General features: G+C 41.1%; 1 protein-coding gene across 1 annotated transcript in view; it reads right to left on the reverse strand.

Annotated features, from left to right (window-relative positions):
- Positions 1-19,590, reverse strand: part of AK7 (adenylate kinase 7) — a 133,519-nt gene extending 113,929 nt beyond the window's left edge. The window contains exons 1-3 of the mRNA XM_058291966.2: positions 19,371-19,590; positions 13,780-13,968; positions 1,913-2,021 (exon numbers count right to left, since the gene is read on the reverse strand). Of these exons, the coding sequence (XP_058147949.1) occupies positions 1,913-2,021; positions 13,780-13,968; positions 19,371-19,475 (403 nt within the window). The 5' untranslated portion in view covers positions 19,476-19,590. The remainder of the gene's footprint in view (positions 1-1,912; positions 2,022-13,779; positions 13,969-19,370) is intronic.
- Between the last annotated feature and the right edge of the window lie 2,104 nt (positions 19,591-21,694).

Raw genomic sequence — 21,694 nt, forward strand, 5'->3', positions numbered from 1 at the left:
GCTCCCAAGGTAAACAGCGGAGTGAGCCCACCCAGCCTGGAAGTGCTCATGGGACAGACCAGAGCAACTCTGTTGGCCAAACACTCAGTCAGCCTCTGGCTGCATCCGTTTCTCTCCTTTCCTGGGGAGGTGGATCCGGCATCCCACCTCTGGCCTGAGGCCGGAGAATTCAAAATTGTCTGTTCATAGAATGGGGGAAGCAGGGAGCTAGTGCAGCCCAGTGGTTGAGCACTTGCTTCCTATGTACAAGGTCCTGGGTTCAATCCTTGGTACCTCTTAAAAAAACTGAAAAAAAAAACAAAACAAAACTGGGGAAGGGTGATGCCGGCTGCAGTTGCAGCTTCTCCTCACGGTCTTAACATGGAGATTTCCCCCGTGTCCCTCTCTCTTCTGAGTGGTGTCTAGTGTTCCCCCAGTGTACTAAACCCTAGAACATTTTTTTTCCCTTTCTGCCTGGCCCCTAGCTATTTTTCTGGGAGAGAAGAAAGTCCTGTATATCTTTCTAGTCCTCCATCTCCCTGGAAGTCCCTTCTACTGTGCTTTCTTAATTTTCAAAACATGTTTTGTTTTTATTTTAGAAAAAAATATTTTTTAAAGATTTAAGACAATGGAAAGTATACATGGTATAGGGAAACCAATTTTCAAAGGTAGGCTCAAAATAAAAATTCAGCAAACATTAGCTCTGACATTATAGGTGGCAAGAAGACAGTGTAAGTATACATGGGCAGTAAATTTTTGCAAAGGGACAAAATGCAGGAAGTTAAGCTTAAATCAAGCTCAGTTCCAAAAAAAATGGCACGATGTTCATGTTTTTTATTTGCATCTTACTGAATGGAATTAGACACAAATTTACAAACATTCTAAGCTCCTGAGGAATCCCACACATCTACAGACAGTATTTTTCTGTTATGATTTCCCAGAATATGCTACAGTCATTCCTGAGAGTCCACTCCATCTCTTTAAGTTTAAGCAGAAATATACCTTCCCTGTTGATCTAATTCAGGAGTGGGTGAATTACTTCCTGTTTTCGTAAATAAAGTTGTATTGGAATGTGGCCCGTTATTTTCACGTTGTCGATGGCTGCTTTCTTGCTACAGAAAGGCAGAGTAGTTAGTCCACAAACCAAAATATGTACTATCTGGCTTTTTACAAGAAAAGTTTGCTAATTCCCAATAATTTAATTCACCTAGAACAATATATGGAAGGCATGGGAATGTCTAGTGCTTTGCATCCTTTTTGGCTGTCCTAGTTTAGAATGACGGTTCAAACGAGCTGATTTGCTTTCTCCTTCCGTCCTGACTTAATGAGATGGATCATAATGTACCTCGGGGGGAATCATCATCTTCTCTTGTGCCTGAGGTCCTTAGGGTTCAGTAAGTTTCCCAAAGCGGTTTTCAAAATGCAAGCCTTCTTTCTATAGTTTCCTCCACAAGCCTTCCCTGACTGTTGCTATCATGGAATATTTGTTGAGTTGAATCCAATCCTTTCAGTTGGGATCAGTCCTTTCCTCTGAAAGTCCTACCATTATGCATCCCTTTCCTGTGAACATGCCTCCCTCTCTCTTGGATTCGTTCCTCACATTTGCTTTTCCTGGGCCTTGAGGGTGAAACCTTTTCCTATTTGTCTTTGTATCACCCCTCCCGCTATACGGTTAGCTGTACCTCTTTCAACAGTGCTTGTGGAATGAATCAATGTTGAATTTCAAAATTAATTTTCATTCCTTTTGATGACTAAAAATATTTTATTCTCTGGAAGTGCCTACCACAGGCATTCACTGGAATGGATTTCATGTTTAGGTGAGTCTCAGACTGGTTTTTTCATGGCCCTACTTGATGCAGAATTCATTAGATGACTTTTAGGCAAAGCAAGCTGTCCAATATTGCCCCTGTGAGTATGAGTGTACCCCACGTACCAGAAACTGCCCAAATGGCTTCCTCCACCTGCGATGAGTTTTCAGTGATGTTATAAATAATAATATCACACTCCAACAGTTTTGTGAGGAGCTCTTCTCGAGAGGGGGTCTGAAAAAGAAAATTGACAGTCATTCATTGCAAGAAGCTAACAAGGTAAACTTAATATTTAGACTGAATGACAACTTCCAAATTAGATATGCTACATTGAAGAGTCCCATGAGAAATGTTTGCAGAAAGATTGCTATTTGAAATGAAATTTGACTCTCTTCTGTGTGTAGTTTTCGAGTGTCTAAGAAGTTTATGAAAATGGCCTGGAACAGATGATAAAGAAAAATTGCATAATGATCTTAGGTACTATTTCTGCATTCTTTTTCCAATTCAGAAGGGAAAAATTAGAACACACTAGAAGAAAGTGAGTGAGGCATTTAAAATGAGCTCAAAATCTAAGCAAGATTATTTGAGCAATTATATGCTGTGAATCACTCAGAAGTGCTGATGCGTGATGAATTTGGATTATTTTAGAATCCTCAAGATGGAATGAATTTGTTCTCTTTGTAGATGTGAGTTACCTTATTGCAGCTGACAGTTGGGAATATTTTAAAAATTCAGAAACTTTTAATGGTTAAAAATGAAAAGTTCTTACATTAGACAAAAAGTAACTTTGATAATCGTTGAATTTTAACTAGCTGTCCCTTGCAACATGGATGCCAGCACATTTCTCTGTTGTGTGATACCATGGGTGAATGTTAATGTAATCATAGAAGGATCCTTTATTTCCAAGGCAGGATTTGCATTTTCTGATATTCCATGGGATATATGGAATAGTCATACTCCCTGACCAATTGCATTTAAGCAGAACATTTCACGTCAGTCTGGTTCTCTTGCCATACCATTTAATTGGAGAACAAAGAAAAAGTAGATGACTTTCTTGAGGAAAACACAGGAGTGCGGGTTGGTGAGGTTAACACACCCAAGTTACTCAACACCGTGCACTGCTAACCCTTCTGCACCCAGCCATTTCATTTCTTTTCCGGATTGAATGTGTGAGAGGGAAGACGCTTTGACAACACTGATTCAAACATCAATTTTCACTTTGTAAATAGCAAGACACTGTGAAAGGACACTACCGTCTGGGTACCTGGGACTGATTCAGGAATGACACATGAAGGAAAAGAAGAAAGTAAACTGGAGGAACAGGAGGAATTGAAGATGTGTGTTCCAGATGCAGTCCAATGGAAAGAAGAGAAACCATCTATGGTTTGAACCTGAAATGCATGTGAGAGTGGAATCTAAAGAAAAACATGCACACTTATTAAATTATAGTTGGACTTAAATGTTGGCACATTGTCAAGAAAACAGTTGTCCTGGATAAATATTGCATGACTGTATTCATGCATTTATTCATTCACCCCCCAAAAATTTGCGGTCACCATTTTTGACCTGTGGGATACAGACAAAAATTAGTAATATAAAGACTTCGGGAGGACAAAGGATTAGAGAGATGCAAGACACATTTCTCTACCAGAAAAATAAGTAGAGGACAGGCAGAAATGGCCTGGAACAAAATGTTCTAGGGTTCAGAACACCAGGGGAAGACTGGACACCATGAGTGACGGGGGCAAAGGAAAAGAAACTCAACTGGAAAAGCCTGAGTAAAAGCTGAAGCTGGAGCTGCTGGTGCCCATCCCCCTGCCCTCAGAGTGGACAGCACTGAGCCCTCTGGCCAGATCTGGCAGCTATGGGGGCCACAGAGGTCCACATCCCAGGAAAGTGCCGAGAGAGGGACACACAGCCTAAGGCTGATTCAGGTTTTGGTTAAAAGGTTTGGTCTGCTGTGTCCCATGAGCCCTTCTGGATGGTTGGGGCTATACCATTGTTTGCCTGGGGGGGCCTGCATAGGACTAAAGAGATCCAACCCAATCGCTCATCTTCCCTATTGACCAGGACTGGTTGTTGAGTATGCAAAGGGGAGTGGGATTATTTCCTACCTGGGAAAAGGGAGGGGACTGCTGCAAAGATTGGAGAAGAGCCTCTGAGAAAATTTGATTTGGGAAGCTCTGGATAGCCTTAAGAAAGGATCTTCTATCACATTATTGCAGCAAACACATTCTAACCAGCTTTTGAAGGTAGAGTGTTGCTAAAGAGCACCATCTGCTGGCAGATGAAGGATGTGCATGCAAAGAAACTAAACGCAAGTAAATGAGAGGCATTTGCAGGCCTTTCCAGCCTCCCTCCCCAAGGCCCTTGGAAGTGGGTATGCAACCCATTACAGAGTCCATGACTGGATTTGAGCAACTAAACAGGAACAATCTTAAAAACCTAAAACAGATTGAACCAAGATGTAAAAAATGGCAATAACCAGCCTCCCACCACTAAATCCCTATGCAAGAGAGAAATTGAGCTTCTGAGTAAACTTACCATCCTAATCAGATGCCTAGACATCAGCAAAAAATTACAAGCTATACTAAGAAAATGGAAGGAATAGCCCAAGCAAAGGAATATATCAAAGTCCCAGATGAAACACAGTATTTGAGTCAACTAATCAATGTCATTCATAAAACCCTCCTAAATCACATCAATGAGTTGAAAGATAATATGGCTAAAGAGATCAAGGACATCAAGAAGACACGGGGCAAGCACCAAGAAGAATTTGAGAACCTGAATAGAAAAATAACAGGGGATATCAAAAACACATTGCATGCATACAACAGCAGACTCAAAATGAAAGAAGAAAGAATAAGTGATGCAGAACACAGAATAGCTGAAATTGAACAGAAAGAAGAACAGAGAGAGAAAAGAATGGAAAAAACTTAGCTGGGGTTCAAGGGGTTGAATGCTAACATGAAGTTATATTCAAGCTATAACAAACATGTCATGGGAGTTCCAGAAGGAGAAGAGAAGGGAAAAGGAGCAGAAAGAAGATTTGAGGAAATAAAGGCTGAAGATTTCCCAGTTCTCATTAAAGAAATGAATTTACATATCCAAGAAGCAAGGTGTACCCCAATCAGAAAAAAAAACAAATAGACCTACTCTAAGACACATAGTACTCAGAATGTCTAATATAAAAGACAAAGAGAAAATGCTGATAGTAGCACAGGAGAAGGAAATCATTACAAACAAGGGGCGCCCAGGAAGACAATGTGGATTTCTCTTCAGAAATCATGGAGGTGAGAAGACAGTGGTATGATATAATTAAGATACTGAAAGGGAAATTTGCCAGCCAAGAATTCTTTATCCTGCAGAATTGCCCTTCAAATATGAAGGTGAACTTAAAACACTCACAAATAAACAGAAACTAAGAGAGTTAATAAAAAAGAATCCACCTTTGTAAGAAGTATTAAAGGGAGACCAAATACCCAAATGAAAAGACATGAAAGAGAGGCTTGGAGGAGAGTGTAGAAGGCAAGAATAGTACAAAGGATAACTAAAAACAGATGAAAATAAGATATAACATATGAAAGTGAAAGAATAAAATGGTGGATGTAAATATGCATTTGCAGTTACATCATTGAATGTGGATGGACTAAACTCCCCAATCAAAGATATAGGCTGACAGAATGGATTAAAATTTAAAAAGTGAGGCATCCATTTGCTGTGTACAAGATACTCAACCTAGATCCAGGGATACAAACCAGTTGAAAGTGAAAGGCTGGAAATAGATACTCCATGCAAACAATAACCAGAAAAAAGCAGAGGTAGCTATACTAATATCAGACAACATAGACTTTAAATGCAAAAAAGTTATGAAATACCATAACTTTTATAATGAAGGCCATTCTATATTAATAAAAGGGACAAACCACCAGGAAGAATAGTCACAAATATCTATGCACCTAACCAGGGTGCCCCAAAATATATGAGGCAAACTCTGGCAAAACTGAAGGGAGAGATGGACATCTCTACAATTACTGTTGGAGACTTCAGTACACCACTCATATCACTGGATAGAACAACTAGACAGGAGAGCAACAGGGAAACAGAGCCTGAACAATATGATAAATGAGCAAGATCTAATAGGTATGTACAGAATGTTGCATTCCAAATCAGGGAGTTATGCATTATTCTCAAGTGCTCATGGATCTATCTCCAGAATAGACCACATGTTATGTCACAAGGCAGGTCTCAGTAAATATAAAAAGATTGAAATTACACAAAACCCCTTCACATATTATAATGGAATGAAGCTGGAATCAATAATAGACAGGAAAGAGATAAATTCACCAATGTGTGGAGGTTAAAAAACACATTCCTAAACAATCAGTGAAAGAAGAAATTGTAAGAGAAATTAGTAAATATCTCAAGAAGAATGAAAATGAGAACACAACTTACTAAAACTTATGGGATACAGCGAAGGCAGTGCTGAAATGGATATTTATAGCCCTAAACATCTATATTAAAAAAAAAAAGAAAGGCCTAAAATCACAGATCTAACTGAACAATTGAAGGAACTAGAAAAAGAACAGCAAACCAATCCCAAAGCAAGCAGAAAGAAAGAAATACGACTAGAGCGGAAATAAACAAAATTGAGATCAACAATGACAGCAAAAACAAAACCTGGTTCTTTTGAGAAGATCAATGAAATTGACAAACCCTTAGCTAGACTAATAAAGGAAAAAGAGAGAAGATACAAGCAAATAAAACCAGAAACAAAAGGAGGGACATTATGACTGGCCCCACAGAAATAAAAAGGACCATAAGTAGATATTATGAGAAATTGCATACCAACAAACTGTACAACCCAGATGAAATGCACAAATTCCTAGAAATACACAAACAACCTACAATGACTCTACAAGAAATATAAGGACTTAACAAACCAATTACATTTAAAGAAACTGAGTCAGTCAGCAAAAAAATCTCCCAACAAAGAAAAGCCCAGGACCAGATGGCTGGAAAGGTGAATTCTACCAAGCATTTCAAGAAAAATTAAACCAATCCTGTTTAAAATCTTCTAAGAAATTGAAGAGAAGGGAATGTTACCCAACACATTTTATGAAGCCAACAACACCCTAATACCAAAGCCAAATAAATATACTACAAGAAAAGAAAATTACAGACAAATCTCCTTAATGAACATAGATGTAAAAGTTGTCAACAAAATACTTGTAAATATAATCCAACAGCATATCAAAAGAATTATACACTATGACCAAGTGTGATTTATTCCTGGTATGAAAAGGCGGTTCAACACAAGAAAATCAGTTAACATAATACATCACATTAACAAGTTGAAGGAAAAAAACTACATGATCATCTCGATTGATGCAAAAAAGGCATTTGGATAAAATCCAGCATCGTTTCTTGATAAAAACACTATGAATGATAGGAATGGAAGTATCATATTCACATATGATAAGGGGCATATGTGAAAATCCTATAGGCAACATTGTACTCAATGGGGAAAAGTTGAATACTTTCCCTCTAAAGATTGAGAACAAGACAAGGATACCCACTGTCATCAGTGTTACTCAATATTGTGCTAGAAATTCTGCTGGAGCAATTAGACAGGAAAAAAAAAGACATTCAAATAGGAAAAGAGGAAGTAAAACTCTCACTATTTGTAGATGACATGATCATATATTTAGAAAATTTTGAAATGTCTACAACAAAACTACGTGAGCCAATAAACGATTTCACCAAAGTGGCAGCATACAAGATCAACACACAAAACATAGTAATATTCCTGTACACTCACACTGAACAATCTGAGGAGGAAATCAGGAAAAAAATTCCACCGACAATAGCAACAAAAAGACTCAACTACCTAGGAATCAATTTAACCGAAGATGTGAAGGACCTGTATTCAGAAAAGTAAAAAACACTTCTAAAAGAAAACAAAGAAGACCTAAAGAAAAGCAAAGATATTCTGTGTTCATGGATTGGAAGATTAAGTTGTCAGTCTTACCCAGATTGATTTATAGATTCAATGCAAGGTACCAATCAAAATTTCAACAGCCTATTTTACAGAAATATTAAAGGCAATTACCAAATGTATTTGGAATAGAAAGGACACTTGAATAACCAAAAGCATCCTAAAAGGAGAGCAATGTAGGAGGACTCTGTCTGATCCTGAAACATATTACAAAACTTCAGTGGTCAAAAGAGCATCGTGTCGGCATAAAGATAGACACTTTGAATAGTGGAATAGAATTCAGAGTCCAGAAATAGAGCCTCACTTCTATGGCTATTTTTGTTTGTTTTTTTAGGTACTGATGTCAGAGCTTGAACCCAGGACCTCATATGTGGGAAGCCAGCACTCAACCACTGAGCCACATCAGCTCCCAAGGCCACTGGTTTTTGACAAACCTACTAAGTCCATGTTACTGGGAGAAAACACTCTCTTCAATAAATGGTGCTGTGAAAGAGGACCCCTATCTCACTCCTCACACAAGAATCAACTCGAAATGGATCAAAGACCTAAATGTAAAAGCCAGGAGCATAATACTACTAGAAGAAGTGTAGGGAAATATCTTCACGGTCTTGTGGTAGGTTGTGGTTTCTTGGATCTTACACCCAAAGCACGAGCAACAAAAGAAAAAGTAGATAAATGGGACCTCCTCAAAATTAAACACTTTTGCATCTCAAAGGACTTTGTGAAAAGGAGAAAAGGCAGCCAACACAATAGGAGAAAATATTTGGAAATCACATATCCAATAAAGGTTTAATATCCATCTTATATAAAAAGATGTTACATGTCAACAATAGAAAGACAAATGACTCGAATTAAAAATGGGCAAAAGACTTTAATAGACATTTGTCCAAAGAAGAAACACAAATGAAATATATGAAAACATGTTCAACATTAGTGGTTAGGGTAATACAAATCAGAGCTACAGTGAGATATCATTTCATACCTATTAGAATGGCCACTATTGAAAAGACAGAGAACTACATGTGTTGGAGAGGATGTGGACAGATAGGAACACTTATTCATTGTTGATGAAAATGTAGAATGGTACAGCCACTGTGGAGAACTGTTTGGCAGTTCCTAAGGAAGCTGAATATAGATTTGCATATGACCTGGCAATACCACTACTAGATATATACCTAGAAGTACTGAGAGCAGTGACATGAACAGACATCTGCACACTCATGTTCATAGAGGCATTATTCACAACTACCAAAAGATGGAAACAACCCAGTTGTCTACCAACTGATTAATGGCTAAACAAATTGTTGTGTATATATATGATGGAATATTATGTATCTGTAAGAAGAAATGAAGTTGTGAAGCATATGAGAACTTGGATGAACCTGGAGGACATTATGTTGAGTGAAACAAGCCAGACACAATAGGATGAATACTATATGATTGTGCTATTATGAATTAAATATATTATGTAAACTCGTAGAGTCAATAACTAGAATATAAGTCACCAGAAAATAAAATGAGGGTAGAAAATGGAAAGCTGAGGCTTACTCTGTGCAGAACTTATAAAAATGTTTGTAAGTCTTTGGAAATGAATAGAAATGGTGAAAGCGCATCATAGTGTTTGTAACTATCAGTGCTAATATATGGATACGACAGTGTTTGAAAGGATGTCTTAGGTCAGGTATATTACTAGAAGGAAAGCTAAGAAATGTAACAGGACTGTATAGTATAGGAAACTCATGTGAAATATGAGTTTGGGTAATATGCATACATATACATGGAACTGAATAAACGTATGTTTTACGAGATGTTAATTTCAGGCAAAAATACAACCAAATCAAACTATAGATAGTAGTGTATAGTAATATATTAATTAATTCCATTAAGGGTAGAAGAAAGAAAATAGACTAAGTGAAAGTAACTCTACAAAAGGTACTACTTTACTGTTTGACTCCATCTACACAAAATATAAAGATGGAAACAAAATAGCAACTAAGTAGGGCAGGGGAAGGATAGAGAGATTGAGAGGTAATTATTATTGTTGTTGTTGTTGTTAGAGTAATGAAAATGCTCTAATAATGGTTGACGTGATGAATGCACAACTATGTGATTAAGCCAAATACTATAGATTTTACACATTGGATGGCCTGTATGCTTTATGAATATGTGTCAATAAAATTGATTTTAAAAATCCCAGTCAAGGGAAGTGGTTTTGGCCCAGTGGATGGGGCATCCGCCTACCACATGGGAGGTCCAGGGTTCAAACCCAGGGCCTCCTGACCTGTGTGATGAGCTGGCCCACGCGCAGTGCTCACGCACGCAGGGAGTGCAATGCCATGCGGGGGTGTCCCCCATGTGGGGAAGCCCAACCTACAGGGAGTGCACCCTGTGGGGAGAGCCGCCCAGCTCGAAAAAAGTGCAGCCTGCCCAGGGATGGCGCCACGCACACGGAGAGCTGACGCAGCAAGATGACTCAACAAAGCGAGACACAGATTCCAGGTGCCGCTGACAGGAATACAAGCGGACACAGAAGAACACACAGTGAATGGACCCAGAGAGCAGACAACTGGAGCAGGGAACGGGAGAGAAAGAAAGAAATAAAAAATAAATCTTAAAAAAAAAAATCCCAGTCCACACACACACAAAGTTAAGGAGGCAAGGTTGTGGATGTGCTGCACTGTCCTTGCTCGAACCTGACAATGAGCCCCCTTACAGTCTGTGACCTTGGCACCTTGCGTGCCTTGTCTACCTACGTTTACCCACTCTACATCCCTCTGCCCCCTCCCCAGCCCAATGTAACTGCTATCCTGAATCTTGGTTGATTATTCCTTCTTCAAAAATAGGATTTTGTTAACTGTTTTAGCTGTATTATAAGAATATAATGCTGTATGAAATTTTGGGGAGTTTACTACCTCCCAATATTTTATTGCTAAGATGTATCTATATGATGGCATGTTGCTGTAGTTAATCATTTTTTGCTATTTAAAATTCCATTGTGTGACTATGCTACAATTATTTACCCATCATCCTATAGATGGCCCGGTGAACTGTTTTCAGGTTTGGCTAATTTCAGACACCACTATTATGCACGCTTTTGCACAAATCTGGTGCCCATGTGCAGGAGTTTCTTTTGCATGTGACTCAAGAGTGGAAATGCCAGTTTATAGGTATAGATAAGTATGTTCAACTCCATAAACATTTCCAAAATGTTTTAAAAATGAGTAATAGAAGGTTGCATTAAGGAGCATTGTATGTGATACGAGTGTGTGTGTGTGTGGTGGGAAGATTTTCGACAAATAATGATGGTCTAATGTGGAGCAGGACATCACTAACATAGGAGGCCTTTGTACAAATTAGAAAAAGACACTCACTCTTGCTGGAAACATTCTAAAAAGGCACCCACCCACTCTGGGGCGCAGTGAAGTCAGCAAAACATGCTGCTTTTCAGTCCCTACTCACACTCTTAGCTGGGCCTCCTTGTGCAGTGTGTGACCTGCACAACCTTCCTCAGCAGCCCTGAATGTGGAAAGGTTCATTTGCGGATTGAGGGACCAAGAGGAAGATGTGATGATGTGTCCTGGGAGTTGACATTTGAGCTGGGTGGGAAGAGTGAATGTGAGCTCAAGGGATGCTCAGGGGAGAGCAGGTGATTTGTTGAACCTTTCACAACCTGGACCAGCATAACTTTTCCCATCTCCAACTCTCCTTCACCTTTCATGCAACCCTGCTTCCTACCCCTGGCTCCCCTCAACCCATGTATGACTAGGACGTTCTATGTGTTTCCCCTTGGGTGGCAACTTCCTGCTCCCTTATCTGCTTGGCAAGCTCTTACTTGACCCGGAGACCCAGCCGAAGTGCTAACACCACTCCAGGAAGATCACCTGCAGACTTTGTACTGATGAAGGCTCCAGGGTCTCCACAGGTGAGTTGCTTAGGGGCTTCTATGTGTTTGGCAGGGACATGCTTGATGCTCCCCTTGCTTGACTCTGTAGACAAGACTGAAACTCCTTTGCAGAGTGCTTGTGCACACTTTACTGCCACCACGTTTACAGTCCTGCTGCGGAGCTACTAGTTTATTCCACAGTGTCCCTACTAAGTGGTGAGCCCCTGGCTCATTTGTGGATCCTTAGGGAGCTCAACACGTTCACTGAACTCAGTGGGAGAGGAGGGGAGACGACGGGAGCTGAACCAATGCAAATGGCTATGAGAATGGAAAAGAGGGGCAGTTTCGAGAGCCTTCAAAGAGATGGGATTGAGGATTCATTACCAATTGGACATGGGAGGCGAGTAAAGAGCCCACCGTGATGATACAGCGGTTTCGGCTCTGGTGGGGGGTGTCTTGGTGAATGGTATAAATGAGCCTGTAGTGTTCTTGCAAACACCCCTTCCTTTTCCCACAAGAACTCCAACTGTGTTCAGATACTCCCCTTCCCAGTCTGTGCTCAGGGGAAATAATCTCCATGCTCTACCTTAAGGGATGGGACTGGCTGATCTGGGGGTAAGGAATGGGCATGAGACTCAAGGCTGCTGGGAATGATCTTCGTCTTTTTTTGAGACCTTTTGAAAGTTCTCATCATCAGGTATTGCTGTAAGCCAGTTTGTCTTTTCTCTTCCCTTCCTCTTCCCTTCCCACCCTTCCCTTCCCCTCCCCTCTTTTCTTTTCTGTAACTTGTAGCCAAAACCAGCCCAAATAATAGTGATGGCAAGGTTGTTGATAAAAATTAGGAGTACAAAGGAGTACAAAGGAGTTTTCTAATAAACTTGATTTTGGATGTGTTGACTTAGAAGTGTCTGCAGGACATCAGGTGGAGTCAGCTAGAAGGCAGTTGGATTCGAGCATCTGTGGGACTGGAGACAGATCTGAAAGGTATTTATTTGTATGGGGGAGCTGAAGCCACAGCACTGTGTGATTAGGAAGAAAGCGTATCATGGGGAAGGAGGGAGCTCTGGGGAACAGTGCATTAAAGAGGTGGAAAGAAGAAAGGAACCACTGAAAGAACCCGAGAAGGAGCCCTCAGCTGCGTAAGGGATGTCAGAGTGCAGCAGCTGCAGAGGGAGGGCAGGAGAGCTTCTCCTGGGAAGCCAGGGTGCTGTGGCTGGGAAGTCTTTGGTACTTAGGAGCTCACTGTGACATTGGCCAAGGCATTTCCTGTGATGAGGTGGAGACAGGAACTTGTTGGCCCTCGACAGTTCAGGGAAAGGGGAGGGAGGAAGTAGGGCCGCAGATGTGGCTCACCCCTCCCTGAAGGTCAGTGGTGGCAGCAGCCAGGGGGAGGGAAAGAGGCTGGGGCCCAGCAGGGAGGTGGAATTGAGTTAGGATCTGGTCAGGCAAAGGGGGCTACGGGAGCACAAGGAAAGAGCCCAGAATCCAACCTGGGTGCGGGGAAGAAGTGGGCGGCTTCCTGGAGGAGGGTGAATAGGGCTGGCCGAGAAGGGAGAAAGGCTGTCCTGGGGACCGCCTGCTCAGGGCCTACAGAGGGTCCCCAGAGCCACAGTGGGACAGCAGGAGGAGTTAGCCGTGCAGGGGAGAAGGTTTGGAAATGTCTCAGGCCAGGGCTGAGGCAGAGCTATTTCTCGAAAAGACAGCCATATAATGGCACGTCACTCCCGGCTGGCTTGCTTCCAGAGGCTCTCTGTCTTTCACAGATGGTCCCTGCCAAGGCACAGAGGGGTCCTGGGCCCTGCGGGGCAGAACGCGCTTTAAGTACAGCCCAGAGAAAGGAGAATTTTGTGAGTCTGAAAATACAAATCAGATCCAGTCCTCCCAAGAATGGCTAAGTTGACTTTGGCTTCAGCAAAAACCTTTCCAGTGGAGAAACACTGTTCCTCTCCATCAGAGGGGAAAGAAACCCCCTTCCCCCATCTCCCACCCCCACCCCCACATTTACAGGATAGAGGGATTGAGGAACAAATAGCGACCACAGATTGTACAGGTGCTGGGGCGGGAGGTGCCTCTTTCCTTTTTCTATTCCCAGCAAAAACCACCCGTCTTACGGCGTAGGTCTCCACGGCAAACTCCGACTGAGAGCTCTTGGGCTTGGCAAGTGTGCCCACGACCTGGAAAGTGCCTTCCTTGGCCTTGGCCGACGAGGCGTCTGGGAGGACGGACTTATACTCATCTTCCTCTTCCTCGTCTTCCGTGATTTCTTCAAGTGAAGCCCCAACTACGCAGTTAGACAGAAACTGCAGGGAAACAGAAGGTTGCCAGATTCTAAGAGCCAAGGAAAGAGCAGTCAACGAACGAGTGTTCTCAAACTCACCTTGCCGGGGGCTTGCCCGTGGCACGCAGGCAGAGTCAGTGCTTTGTGCACCGTGATCTCATTTCACCCCCACACGGATATAGTGAAGTGCACGCTAATATTTACCTCCGTTTTATAGAGGAGCTTCTCAGGCCGAGAGAGCTGAAATTCCTATCCCACCTAAGGGACAGGCAGAGCCGGGACATAGTACAAAAGTTTGTCTGTACCTGTCCAAAGGAAAAAGAATGCGAGCCACTTAGGCGATTTTTAATGTTTTAGTAGTCATATTAAAGAAGTGAAGAGGAACAGATGAAATTAATTTTGTTAATATAGTTGACCTAACCCTAAATATATCTAAAATATTATCCTTTACTATGTAACCCATGTAAAATTAGCAACAGAATATTTTACATTCTTTTTTTTGAAATCTCTGTGTATTTGACACTTACAAGCACATCTTGATTTGGACTAGCCACATTTCAAGTGCTAAATAGCCATATAAGGTCAGTGGCTACCATATAGGGAAATGAAGGTCTATAGTATGAAATAGAAGGAAGTTGGAGATGTTTCTTGTTTCACAAAAACTACCTTTGGGAATAGTTTATGCGATGCTTAAGAGTTTCACACCCACATGTATTCGTTTTGTTTCTAGAGCAATAAGATATTTTTATTTAAACTTAAATATATATATATTAGTTTACATATTAAGCATGTATAGATAATCATGACATCACCACACCTTGGAAGAAAAAATAAGTGTAACGAAAATAAACAAAATATTCAAGTCCCTGTCCAGGCACCAAAAAAAAAAAAAAATAAACAAACAAAAGTCCCACCTCATTTGCTCTAATAAAAGCAGTCCAGGTTAAGTATGTAAGGTTATCAGAGAAGGTTCTGATTAATCAAGGAATAACCAGAACATTCCCTGTCATCAAAAAGCTTTTGAAAACAAAATCTCTGCATAGAAAAATTAAAAGTTTTATAGTAAAAAGATTATATCCTTGTGAAAAAAAATAGATCAAAAGGGTATATAAAGTAAAATTCCCCTTCCGCGCTCACGCTTAATCTCAGTCACATCACGTCCCTTTGGAAATACTGCAGTGGCTTTCTCCTGGCCTCAGAATAGAAGCCAGACTCCTTAGCGAGGCTTTGCGCGATCTGACCCCTCTGCACCTGGGACCCTCCCTCATGGATTTACCCAGCAAGTCTCCATAGAGTGTAGACCACGTCTTTGGCACTGTTTCAGGAGCGAAGCACAGTCACATTATGACTTTCATGGGCCCCAGTTACTTTTGCCATATAGGCCCCTTCCTCCATAACAAATAAAAGTGGAAAAAAAATTAATGGCTGCATTATTATCGAGGTGAACGTTATCTTTGACCCTAGATGCTCTCCCCACCCCCTTTTTTATTTTAAAAGAAAGTAAAACATTTTGGGGGTCCCTAAAAGTATCGTAGGGTCTGGACACTATGCTTGCTGAATGTGCCAAATGGAGAAGTCAGCCGTGCAGCCCCTAGCCACACGATCTGCAGAAAACCGGGGCCATCCCCACCTTCCCCGTGAGCTCTGCGGATTCTTTCCTTAGCCTTGACCCTCATGCTGTGCGTGTCAGATTCAAGGTCATCTTTCCAGAGAGCCCTTCACACCATCTTGTCAACTTAGCTGCTCTCTCCCACCAGTCATCATTTCATGTTCTCTTTCCTTCATAGTATCTGTCACACTGAAATAGATGGTTTATTTTTAAAAGTGTTTATTGCCTGTCTTGTCCTATGAGAGGCAGTGTCCTTGAGGGCAGCACCCTTTTATGTGTTTTCTGCTGTGTAGTTCTCTGTGCCTAGCACAGTGCCTGGCAGTGGGAAGGGGCTCATGATGAATGAATCCCACCTTTCCAGGGGTGATAATCATAAACAATCTCTTGTGTATCTTTTGAGCCATTTTCTGTGCATAGCTAAGCTATCTATCCATTCATCCATCCATTTTTTTCCATCTGTTTCTATCGTTTTGAAAAAACACAGATAACCTATAGAAAGGGAGAAAATAGTTGCAAATTGTATATCTGATAAGTGTTTAATATCCAGAGTATTTAAATAACTCATAACAACAATGAAAAGACAACACAATCTAAAAATTAAAATGCCATATGGCAGAGGACCCAAGGATTGTTGGGAGCTGGTCTTTGGGAAGAAAGCATTACCTTGATGATGCCTTGATTTGGACATTCTCATGGTCTTAAAACTGTAAGGTTGTAAGCTAACAAATTTCCATTGTTAAAGTCAATCCATTTTATTGTATCTGCTTTCAGTAGCCTAGCAAACTAAAATAGCTGTTATTCAAAGATTGGAACATAACAAGTGTTGGTGAAGATGTGGAGAAATTGGAACCCTTGTGCATTGCTGGTAGAAATGTAAAATAATGTACCCACTGTGAAAACAGTTTGGTGGTTCTTAAAAAGTTTAACACTGAATTACTGTGTGATCTGACAATTCCACTCTTTGGTATACACCCCAAAGAATTAAAAGCAGGGACTTTTACACCAATGTTCATGGAAGCACTATTCACAATAGCCAAAAGGTAGAAACAACCCAGTGTCCAGTAACAGGTGAATGAGTAAACAAAAGTGGTATATATATATATAATGGAATATTATTCAGCCACAAAAAGGAATGAAGTGCTTATGATGTGGGCTATGGGTGGGAGGCGCTTTGTCTCTTCAGAGATAACCTAAGCTGTTTGACTTGTGGGTGTGACGGTAAGAGGCTGCCGTCCTGCCCTTGGTAACAATGGCAAGGACTCCAGTCCCAGGAAACAGTTTAACAATGCAAGGTCTATAAACTTTAAGTATTTAGGGGAAATGCAAACAAAATATGCTAAAAGCTTATCTAGAATGTCTGGAGTCCATGCTAAAAGCTTACCTAAGATGTGGAAGATATATATGCTAATTCAAGCCTATTGAGAACTGAAACAAAGGGACCATTTGGCCTTTCCTCTCTGTATAAAAGAAATTTGAAAATCTTGTTCCGAGCTCAGGATTGAAACAGAAAGCTCCCGAGTCTGGCCAACCGTCAATAAACCATTTTTCCTTCTCAAAATCATTCCTGAGTCCTGGCCTCTCTATACGCAAATAATTGAACCTCTCTCAAATTCTACAACACTTATACATGCTGCCACATGAATGAATCTTGAATACATTATCCTAAGTGAAAGAAGCCAGGCACAAAAGGACAAATATTGTATGATTCCACTTATATGAAAAATCTATATGTATTTATTTGTTTTTTTTTTAGGAGATACCGGGAATTGAAACAGGGAACTTGTATGTAGGAAGGAGGGGCTCAAACACTGAGTACATCTGCTCCCCCATATGAAATATCTAGAATAAGGAAACTCTTAGACAGAGAGTAGATTAAAGTTACCAGGGGCTGGGGGAAGGAGAACGGGAATTACTGTTTAATGGGTATAGAGTTTCTGTTAGGGGTGATGAAAATGTTTTGGTAATGGATGGTGATGATGCTAGAACAATGTAAATGTAATTAATGCCACTGAATTGTGGTTAAAATGGCAAATTTTATGGTATGTATTTATTACCACATGCAAAAAAAGATAAATAAGTTATATTATATGTGACAGTTTGAATTTGTTAACTCTTGGAAAAGATTATGTTTTTGAACCAACCCATCCTTGTAGGTTTGAGACCCTTTATTGCATTAGATTTGGTTGAGGGACTTTTTGATGAGATCGCTTGATTAGATTGCTTTTCATTGGACTACTTCAGTGAGGTAGGAGCCAGGTTGGGTTTCTGCCCTTTTACCCAGGTTGGGTTTCCGCTTAAATAAAAGGAGACACAGAGAGATGAAAAGACACAGAAATTGGGAATGGGTATAGCTCAGTGGTTGAATGCCTGCTTCCAATGGGTCCCAGGTTCAATCCCCAGTACCTCCTCAAAAACAAAACAAAAACAAAAACAACAAATAAACAAAAAACTACGTACACACAGAAAAGGGGCTCTGCCATTTTGACCTGGTGTGAGAGAGGACTCCAGGTTCTCCTTCAGCTTCAGAAAACCAGAGAAGCCCCAGGGAGAGATGCCTGATCACCCACAGATGAGCTTGAGGGGAAAGTAGAGAGAGACCAGCAGACCCACCATCTTGTCTTGCCATGTGGCAGAACTCCAGGATCTGCTAGCAGCCCACCTTTGGTGAGAAAGCATCTTTGATGATGCCTGGATTTGGATATTTTCACAGTCTCGGAATTGTTAGCTTTTACCCCAAATAAATCCCCTTTATAAATGCCAACTCATTTCTGGTATTTTTGCATTGGCAGTCTTTGGCAAACTAAGACACTATATCTAATTAAAAAAATTTTTTTTAAAGAAAATTAGTTTCTTATGTTGTCTATATTGTTTTAATTTTGTTTGTGTTCTTGCCCCGCCTTTCTCCCATTTTCTGGTAATCTGGAAGATACATCATCTTTTTTAGTTCTCCTGGCAGACATACACACACCTTTATTATATGTAATACACACACTACATAATTATAGTTTATCATATATATTTACATACTATATATAAGAATGGACTATATTTACATGTAAATTATATACCTAAATCTCTATTTCTTGACTGATACATTTTAGTTGGTATGTATTGTAGCCTCTTCCTATTTTAGGCAGCTTTTTGCTGTCTCAAATTGTCATCATTAGCCCCAGGAAAGTCTTTAACAGAGGTTATTAGACTTCTGTGTAGCCCCAGAAGGCAGAATTAAGATCAAGGGGTTCCACCCAGGCGAAATGATAAAATTCATGGCTTTCTTTAGATGATTCAGCATTTTAAGACGAAAGGCACTCTGGGTCATCCTTTTGGTTATCTCCATTTTCCAGGGCCAACGATGGAGAAGGGACCAAAACAACGCTTTGGCACAGCAAAGGTGCTCAAAAACCATTTGTTGAACGTTGATAAGTGAAAAAATGCTTCACGGATGATATACCGCTCGGACTTTTGTCCATTGGCTGCTACTGATGGCGGTGGCGCAGTGCAAAGAAAACTCAGTTAAGAGGCTGGAGACCTCAGCTCTATGTCCAGGCCCTACTCCTGACGCGGGCAAGTCCCTTCTACCCTCGGGGCTTCAATTTCCCTTTGGTAAAAAGAGGAGGGACTGAGGCTGGACTTGGCGATCTCCAAGTATCTGGGCTCCCTGGTGGGAGCTCTAGCCTGGGTGCGGGTCGGAGACCAGGGGGCATTGGCCGTGCCCAGCACGCCAGACCCTTGAGGGAGGCTCCGCCCCGTGGGGCAGGCCCTGGTTTGGTTCTGGGGCCGGGGACTGGGCAAGGCTCTGAGTCGCCGCCGCTCACCTTCCCGATGTTCCCGCTGCTGTATGTGTCTAGCAGGTTTATGAACACTCTCTGGATCCGGATAATTTTTTCCGTCGGGGCGGGAACCTCCTCTTCTTCAGTCATGGCGGGAGTAGCGCTGGTTGCTAAGGTGAAAGCGTCCCTCCGGTTGCCAGGGAAGTGGGGCCTGCGCCAGGTCGCGCCCGCAGTCCGGGCCCCACCCCGGGGGCGGGCCTAGGGCGCTGGGCGTTTCCGGGGCGGGGCCTCGCCGCCCGCGGCTTCCCGAGACCTGGGCGCCGCCGCTGTTCCTGAGCGAGTGTGGCCCGGGTCTCGCTTTACCCTAAAACAGCGCCCTCGGGCAGAGAACATTCTTCTTGGGAGGCTCCTCGGGCATCTGTCACAAGGACATGTGTTCCCTTTCATCTCTTTCATTCTGAAAACTCTGGACAAAAAGTGTCCACGTGACCGAGCTGATTAAAAAATGCTCTAGTGAAAAAGCCCCACAGCCCCTGAAATGTTGGATTGACTAGGATGACGTGACATAATCCTCCACTGCCAAGAAAAACTGTTGCCATGGAATTTCAGGTCCAGAATACACGAAAGACAGCCTGCGGGGCATCCACTGTGCCGCCAATGGATGCTTGCTCCACAGGGCTCCGTAGCTTAGTGGTTGTTCCTCAGCGATTCCTGCAAAACATCTGGAGGTGGGATGGAGGTGGGGGAACTGCAGGTGGTGGAGGGTCATTTATGCTGGGGATCAACTCATATTCAAAAAGACATGAAATTTAGACTTGTGATTTCTTTCCGATTGAGATTATAGTTACTGAGATAAACTGATAAAAAGATGGCATTCGATTTACGTCTTATCACAGGACCCCAAAAGTTGTGGTGGACTGAATAAATTCTGCAGTTATGTTGGAAAGTTGGTTCTACTGAAAAAAAAAAAGTGCTTTAAACATTAATTTGTTAAATGTAAATATTTAACACACAACCACTTCTTACTCCCCGCCCTCCCCCTCCCCCCCAATACTGGACACTTCAATAAACGAACGTAGCCCAGGATCTCCTGATAGCTTGGAGGATCTGGGCTGTATGGTATTCAGATCAGCTTGGAGTTCTAGCTCTGTAGCCTTGTGTGGGATACTGGGGCTAATCTTTTAACCTTTGCAGGCTATTAAATTGGCTGTAAAACTGAAGTGATAATACCAACCTAATAGGGCTGTTAGAATTAAATAAGACACTTTCTGAAGTGGTCTCCAAAGGTGTAATTATTGCTTTTGTCTCCCAAGGCTGAGGCACACTTCTGCAAATGCAGCCTTTTCATTCTTTTTTTCCTGGACATGATCCCTTCCTCTCCCCACTTTTTTTTTTTCTTTTTTATACATAGAGGTCTCATTAAAAATAATTCTTTGCTTTGATAAAATAACACTTTGAAACTGCAAACTCCATTTGGGAACAGTTTGCTCATCGCAAATAAGTATTTTAGTTATTGAAGAGAAAGTACTGTCAATTTAAATATAAAAATATGCAGGACCAATGCAAAACTTGGAGTAAATGTACTTCAGTATTTTTTCAAATGACTAGTTCATCCTAGAATTCACTCAATTCCAGATTTTTAGTTTGTGCATACCCCACTGATCTGCAGGTTAAGAAGGTAATACTTCAAAATTTATTCAATTGTCCTGACACAACAAAATATAACTCATATTTAATAATTCTTACTGTTTATGCTATTGATGTCAGGCAGATGAGTTAGCTCCAGTTACAAGAGGTTGGTTTCCAGAGAACTTTACATATATCACATTGGTAGGTAGGGAAAGTAAAGTCTATTGATTCTTCCATTTTACCAATTAATGTACCTTTCTTTTACTGTTATTCCTTTCCTCATGTAATTATTGCTGTTGCATTTTTTCATTTTTAGTGGTTGCATATTATTCCATTAAATGGATGTACCATAACTTTATCACTCTTCAAAGTCTAACTTTTCATTAGCGAAAATGAACATTCTTGTCTATCTTTTGCTGAATCATTTCCGTTAGATTTTAAGATGTGAAATTACCAGCTTTGAAGTTATAAGCCTTTGGAAGGAAACTTTTTTTTCAGAAAAGTTTCACCAATGAATGCAAGCATACTCAATAACTAAACCTTAGTGGTATCATCATACTTAAAAGAAATTGCTAAATTATTTGGTGAACTTGCCCCATAATTTTAAATTTTCCATTCTTTCTTGAATTATTGGTTGGGTTGAACATTTTTTCAAAGGGTTACTAGACCTTTGTAATTTTTTTTCTGAGTTGCTCGATCAGATTACTTGCCCTGTGTTCTCTTTTTAAAAATTGATTTAT

The sequence above is a fragment of the Dasypus novemcinctus genome, chromosome 3 (assembly GCF_030445035.2).
Source record: "Dasypus novemcinctus isolate mDasNov1 chromosome 3, mDasNov1.1.hap2, whole genome shotgun sequence".
In the NCBI taxonomy this organism is placed as follows: domain Eukaryota; kingdom Metazoa; phylum Chordata; class Mammalia; order Cingulata; family Dasypodidae; genus Dasypus; species Dasypus novemcinctus.